General features: G+C 38.2%; 1 protein-coding gene across 1 annotated transcript; it reads left to right on the top strand.

Moving 5' to 3' along the window:
• The first annotated feature begins 7,023 nt into the window (after positions 1–7,023).
• On the top strand, positions 7,024–7,565 carry LOC137659178 (uncharacterized). Its single transcript, XM_068394236.1, has 2 exons — positions 7,024–7,339; positions 7,522–7,565. Exons 1-2 carry the CDS (start codon positions 7,024–7,026, stop codon positions 7,563–7,565), a joined length of 360 nt encoding a protein of 119 aa, XP_068250337.1.
• Positions 7,566–7,855: the final 290 nt, after the last annotated feature.

Here is a 7,855-nt window from a genome sequence, read left to right as displayed (position 1 = left end):
ATATATATATAATATAAATATATATATGTAATATATATATATATAATATAAATATATATATATATATATATATATATATATATATATATATATATATATATATATATATATATATATATATATATATATATATATATATATATATATATATATATATATATATATATATATATATATATGTGTGTGTGTGTATTTTCCGGTGGTAGATGGTATATCTTAGGAAACCATGTTTGCCAACGGTTTTATATCACTGTAGAGTGATAAGAACATTGGGTGTGGAGGAAATGCCCCCTAAATTTTCGATGAGGTCACGGCAGCAGGGTAACGAATTTGATTTTAGGCGATAGACAAGATGTGCTTTCGGTTTTTACTCCTGATGCCTGGCGGATGATCTTACTGCAATTAGTATGGACCGGCAGTGGTCACTTGCCTTATTTAGATATGCACTGCACTTCACAAGGACCTGGCCAGGACTTACATAAAGTGTGTTCTGGACCTGGCTATCCTTTGATGAATTTAGCCAGTGGATTTAGTCGGTCTATTGAAAGCGAAAATGACAGAATGGGCCCCAGACCCGGCCGTAGTGGGGTGCTAAGAATCTCCCGGTTTATAAATACTAATGAAAAATTGAAAATTGGTAATTAGAATGTTAGAAATCTGAATTAGATTTGGAGGTTAGAGCAAGTGGCGAGTGAATTTATGAAATATAGTGTAGATATCTTGGCTCTAACTAAAACACGTTGTAAGGGTATTGGAGAAGAAATATATCTATATACCCAGGAAGAACAGATTGAGTTGGAAGGGAAGTAGTAGGAACGATGATGACACCAAGAGCAGAAAAGGGCTAACGGAATGGAGCTCTGTAACTAGTAGTGTGTTACTTGCAAAGTTTAAATCAAAGCAGTGCAGTATGAGTATCATATTTGCTATGTACCAACAAATGATTCCCCTGAAGAAAGGAAAGAAGAATACTATGAAGAACTGCAGTGTGTAAGAGATGAGATCCCAGAGGGAGATATGAAAATTGTAATAAGTGACTTCAATGCTCAAAGAAATAATCACGGTATAGAGAATGTGATGGGTTTTGAGGGTGTTGGCGAAGTTGCAGATGAAAATGGGGTTAATTTTTTAAGTTTGTGTTCACCAAAAAATATTGTTATTGGAGGTTTTCTTTTCCATCACAAGGACATCGACATGTACATGAACTTCACCATGTGGCAATTACAAAAATTAAAAAGATTACATTGCCATTATTAAAGAGAGAAGGAAGACTCTGAGAAATGTAAGAAGCTATAGAGGTGTAGACATGGTAGTGATCTCCAGCTCCTGATTTCCACACTGAAATTAAAACTCAAAGTTCTCAACAGAAATGTATATATAATACCTAGGTTTGATACAACTAAGCATCAAGAAGAAGAGCACAGAGAAACCTTTGTAATTGAATGTAGGAATCGATCAAAGACATTAAGAGACAAAGGACAGGCAGTTAATGAAGAATGGTGTGATATTATGAATATATATCAGTCAATTGATAGTGAGGTTTTGGGACATACAGTTACAAGGTGAAAACCAGGGATAGCAAATGATACTAGGAATACTATAATGAGACAAATACAGAAATTGATTGTTGAAAGATTTCGAGGAAGTAATGAAAATTACATGGTAGAGCATGATAAGTATGCCAGTATTGATAGTGAAGTCAAAAGAAAATCCAGGAATGACTGGAGAAAATATTTAGACAGGAAAGCAGATGAGGCTGACAAAGCTATGAATTCCAGGAGTGGCTAGGGTGTAAAAATTACTCATAGAATTATTAATGAAATGTCTACTGGAGCAAAGAAGAAGCATACACCCATCAGAAAGAGTAATGGATCATTTATAGTAACAAAAGATGCAGAAAGGCAACGTTGGATGGAACACCTTAGTGAGGTCATGAATAGGATTTGTGAAGGGAATAATCTAATTGATATACCTGAAGCTGAGGAAAACTTTGATGTGCCTATGAATGAATTCAGTGCGTTTGAAGTCGAGGTTATCATTAAAAAACTCAAGAGATGGAATAACTGCGGAGATGTTATTGGCTGGAAATGAAGTGTCTCTCAGAATACTTACAAGATTATTTTGTAGAATGTGGGGTGAAGAGGCAAAACTTTATGAATGGGAACCAGGAATGTTAATTGAAATGGCCAAAAAAAAAAAGAAAATTAGACTGCTTGCAATAATTACAGAGGCATCACACTTACGGCAGTTGTCATGAAAATATATAGTATGCTCATTCCTAAGAGACTAGAGAGAAAGATTGATAAAATGCCAAGATGAATAAGCATGATTTAGTAAAGATAGTTGTACTGACCAAATTTTCATTTCAAGAAATATTGTACAACAATGTGTAGAATATAGAAATCCACTTTTGATGGCATTTGTGAACTATGAAAAAGCCTTCGATGGTGTTTACTGGCCAATTTTGTCGAGAGTCCTGCGTTACCATGGAGTGCCTCTTAAATATGTAAAGAAGATTAAGTCTGTTTATGATCATAGCAAGTGCAAAGTTAATGTTACGGGAGTCCTATCAACTGAATTTCCAGTGAACACCGGAGTAATCTAAGGGAATGTGTTGTTACCTATGTTGTTTATTTTCCTCATGGATTTTGTAATGCATAGAACAGTTGGGGATGGTGGAGAAGGATTTGACTGGATTGGTAACAGGAAATTAGTTGACCTAGAATATGCTGATGACGCTGTCCTTATTAGTAGAACACCACAGGACTTGCAAAGCTTGCTTACAAGAATGCATGAAATATCACATGAGGTTGGGCTCAAGATAAATAGAAGGAAGATGTAATGTAAGATGAAATATCACTGGAAGTAGAAAGGATTAATGAGGTGGAATCACTTAGATATTTAGCTACTATGATATCTAATGCAGGATATTTAGAATTTAAGTTTAATTAAAGATTGAAAAAGCAAATCAGATAATGGCTAGGTTAAGTAAAATTCTGAGATCAAATCGCCCGAAATTACATATAAAAATAAGGCTTTATTTCCTTTTAATGAGATCGATGTTACTATATGGGCATGAGTCTTGGTATTACAATGAAACAATATCCATCAGATTTTGTAGATCGGAGAACAAAACCCTCAGTTGAATTGGAGGACAGGATTAGAAACGAAACTATAAGAGAGATTACTCGAGTGCCATATGTGGATGAGATCATGGTGAGGGGTAGATGGAGATGGTTTGGGCATGCTCTTAGCTTTTCTAAGGAGAGATTAGTTCATCAAACTTTCAACTGGGCATCAAAAGCACTAGAAGAGTTTGAAAACTCAAGCTTATATGGCTAAGGGCTATGAAGCGTGAAGTAGGAGATGAAAAGTGGAGAAGTATTGATTTAAAAGCTCAAGATAGAAAAAATTGGCAAAATCTAAGCGAGTCCCTCAGCGTTAGTAGGCGTAGGAGATGATGATGATGATGATGGAGATTATATATATATATATATATATATATATATATATATATATATATATATATATATATATATATATATATATATATATATATATATATATATATACATATATATATATATATATATATATATATATATATATATATATATATATATATATATTATTTATTTATATATGTGTGTTTCATTGCGTATGTATATGTATGTATGGAATTTTCTATGTATTTTGTATGTGTGGACTTTAATACTTTTATAAGTCCACATGTAAGATCATACCCACATGGAATGAAGTAAAGCTTAAATGATTAAGATTTAGAGGGTGGAAAATGTTTGATGAATTACAGGGCATCTGGATTATCAAGAGATTTTCCTTTTGAAAGAATAAATTTTATCTTTCTAATTTCTTTTTCAAAGATACAATTTCATCATATGTATCTGTTTTGTGTATTTTTTTATTTTTTTCTCTCGAACAGAAAAGCTACATTCTATAAATTACGGTGTGCCCTCGATTTCGTCAATCAAATATTAACATTTCATTTATTCTATATATCGTTATTACCGCCAGTGAGGAATTGTATTGATTTTTTAACTTTTATTAATGTTAAATGGATTTTTTTCTCAACTGTAATAGACAAAAATCTTTGAATTGCTTGATACTGTCACTTTAATTTTTTTTAACAACAAATTTGTGGATAGTTTCCATACCCAGGAGCAGCACTCTATATTTCAATCAAACTGGTTTTAATGTGATTTTTAAACACCAGGGGCTCGTTATATGTGTTTTGCTACCTTCCACGTGTGGCTATGCATAGAGAATATGAAGATTGATACCACTTCGTTTGAGTTTGGTGGAAGGTTTTTGTTGTATTTTTAACTGGTCTTGCACAATTTACAGCATCTTATCTTTATGCAGTAATAGACTTCTTGACACTCCAAAGTTAAGTGATTGTCCTTATGGATATTTTGCAGTACTGTATTTCTGAGGATTTTGCAGAATTGTACTTTTGGACATTTTGCTGTAATGAACGTTTTGACATTTTGCATATTTAAAGGTTAGAGCTTTAGCAGTTGCATATGAGGACCAGCGTTAAGGGCCAGGATAGGATCAGCAGCCAGGTCCCCACTTCACCCAAGTAGGATCAAGGAAGGCCGAGAAATGGCTCCTGATATTTCAGGTGGTAGATTTATTAGGTTACGAGGACATTGAGGTTGCAGTATGTACTAGAGTCTATTGGGCTTGAGCGAACTTTTAACTCCTAACCCAATGGTTATTCATCAGCTTGCACTCTGAGCTTCTGACCACTGAGTTTGTCCAATCCACAAGGAAAGGATACTTGGTGTAATCACTTATTTGGCTATTTTGTGATATCAGGGATTAGCTACAGATATGGAACGGATCTGCTCACAGCCCAATCCATCATATATCCCGTATTCACGTTCCCTATCCCAATCTGGGATTTGTGATTCAATTATCAGGGTAGAAGGAACAAACCTCAGAACCTCAGACCCTGAATGGGTTAGGCAACCTAAGCACCTTTTTTTCCTGAAGGTTTTGACTGTTGTTAGGCATTTTGGTTCCTCATACATTTTTTAACGTACGCGTTAGGTTCTTTGTCTGCTCCATAGTGTAAGTGATCAGATCTACATATCTGAAATACAGTACTCTCTTTGGTCTAGCCGACATGGAAGCCTTTACCTTTCCCCTAGAATGTTTAGGCTCAGATGCTTTTGTCTCTTACCATGGTCACCATCCGGATGGGGTTTCAACCTAAATGAATAACAGAGAAGACAGTTACCCAATTAGTGCGGTGCTGGAGCAGTACTCCTGAGCGGGTTAGAAAAGGTCTTCGATTCTTCCAGTTCCCATCAAGACCTCCAGTACCATATATCTCCAAAAGGGGCCAGGTTCTGTCCCTTTGCTGCTTCCATACCTCCCTTCTCTCTCAGTCCAATAAGGGTTTAGGAGGAATAAGGGGGAGAGCCAGAGTAACACAGGGGTTGTCTCATGTTATCAGGGGGGGGGGGTGTTCCCTGCATGTCTCTTTACCTCTCCATCTCATATCCTGATTAAATCTAGACCTATCTTCCAGTTGCCATCTCAGGACAGATGAATGCCAAGGAATCCGTTTTCCTGCTCACAGAGCGAGCATCAGCTTTCGACCTAATACAAGTATATTTGGTTCCAGGTATACAGATCGTCAGCCTAATACAATGGCTGTTTTTCAGAGACATGAGGCGAGTCCCAACGGGTCCTAACACATCCTCCATAGGTCTTGCAATGAGGAAGTGATACTTGCATCTCAGTTTCTGCCCCCCCCCCCCAGAGCCTATTGTTAAGCTTGACATGATGATTGATTACTTGAAGAATGTGATTAGTAGATAAATTCTATTTTGCTAGGTTTTCACTATGTTCCCGGCGGCCCCGGCAGCCCCGTTTTCTCGAAACGTAGCGCAACGTGTATTTCTGCCATTTTTTCCTCCATATTCAAGGTTTGTTACGGCATTCTAAGTTTTCTTGCGATCTACCACGGTGTCCGCGACATGCCGTGGGAAGAGGGGGAGGGACTTCCCCCGGAGGCTCACAGGCGCACTACGGTTTGGCCTGCGGTCTACCACGAATGTGAACGCGTTCCTCCCAGGCCTGTCACGTTCAAATAAGGTCTTTCACGTTCATATAGGGTGCCTAACGTTTTTGCCATTCTGATCAGGGTCAGACACGTATTTACCGCTTTGCTAAGGCTTTCAACGGACGAAACGTGGACGTCGGGCAGCTTTGGAGCACATTTGTGGCCACGGTATAAAAACGAGAGCCTCCCAAGGAACATCAATAATTTCATCTAACCTTTGACGAGACAACATCATGGATTCCAACGATGACGATTTTGTTTTTGCCTGTTTGCTGAGTTTATATATACAATCTTTTCATCAAATTGGAGGTCAGAGAAGAAGAGCTAGAGAGCGGCTGGTGAGAAGGAGAATAAGATGGCAATGATCGACGTGGGTGCGCGAATGGTTGTCAGAAGATAGGCGGCTGAGACTGGGCTATCACTCAAGATTTCTCGTAAGAGAACTCCGCACTGAAGATGTTTCTTCATTCCAGAACTATTTGAGATTGACTCCAGAGATATTTGACGAGGTTTTAGAAAGAATAACACCAGCCATCGAGAGACAAGACACAATGTTCCGTTCTGCACTGCCACCTGGACTGAAGTTGTCCCTAACTCTAAGACATCTGGCCACCGGAGACAATTACTCTTCACTTTCCAATGCGTTCCGGTGCAGCAAAACATCCTCCTCCACTATGGTGCCAGAAGTGTGCAAGGCAATCGTGAAAATATACAAGGATGAAGTGTTCGCAGTTCCAGTGACGCCTGATGAGTGGTGAGCTCTTGCGCAGGAGTTTGAGGACAAATGGAATGTACCTCATGCAGTTGGAGCTCTGGACGGGAAACATTTCGCTATAAAAAAGCCGCCTAACACAGGATCCGTGTATCATAACTACAAGGGCTTTTTCAATATCCGTTTCATATGGATTGAACTAGGAGGAGTTGGACACATGTCTGATGCCCAAATCTACAATGACTCAGAGCTCAGTGAACTACTTGAAGAAAACCGGATAGGATTGCCTCCACCAAGTCCTCTCCCCAACGGCGATGAGAATCAGGACATCCCTTACTTCATCCTGGGAGACGATGCATTTGCCTTAAGAAGCTACCTCATGAAACTGTATGGAAGAAGAGCAATGCCACGAGAGGAACGCATTTATAATTACCGTATCTCTCGCGGTAGACGTGTGGTGGAAAATGCGTTTGGGATTCTGGCTAAACGATTCAGATGCTTCCTTGAAATTTTGGAACAGGCACCAGACACAGGTAAGTGTGAGCATGGTATTTCACCAATGTTTTCATAGTAGCATGTACTATCGTTTGTAATACTACTTTAGCATATGATAATTTTATGGAAATATTTGTATGATCGTTATTTGTATTGTACTTGATATTACATATCTCTAAAGTATGCATGATACTATGCATGAATTTCAATTTCACAACAGTGCGAGACATATTGAGGCTGCTGTTGTGCTTCATAACCTCCTAAGGCGAAGGATTTCAGTCATTCCAGTGAACGATGTGGACCATGAGGACGACGGACACAATCTGCTCCCTGGCAACTGGAGGGATGTGGTACAATGGCAGGACATGGATGAGCCACCAGAAGGAAGGAATAGAGACACTCAAGATGCAAAAGAACAATGAGAGTACCTTAAAAGGTACTTCAAATCTCCTGCTGGTGCCGTTGCGTGGCAGGACCGCATCATCACTCCCCATTGAAAGTCACCTGTCTCACGTTTGAGGAAACTCTTGTTAATAAAACACTTCATTGACAAA

This window comes from Palaemon carinicauda, chromosome 19 (genome assembly GCF_036898095.1).
Source record: "Palaemon carinicauda isolate YSFRI2023 chromosome 19, ASM3689809v2, whole genome shotgun sequence".
In the NCBI taxonomy this organism is placed as follows: domain Eukaryota; kingdom Metazoa; phylum Arthropoda; class Malacostraca; order Decapoda; family Palaemonidae; genus Palaemon; species Palaemon carinicauda.
This window is presented reverse-complemented; position numbering and strand designations above follow the sequence as displayed.

Bases quoted from the DNA above. Each gene is read 5' to 3' on its own strand.
- LOC137659178 (XM_068394236.1), top strand. From the start codon at position 7,024: ATGTCTGATGCCCAAATCTACAATGACTCAGAGCTCAGTGAACTACTT. The intron at 7,340-7,521 runs GTAAGTGTGAGC...ATTTCACAACAG, and splicing joins GGAACAGGCACCAGACACAG to TGCGAGACATATTGAGGCTG.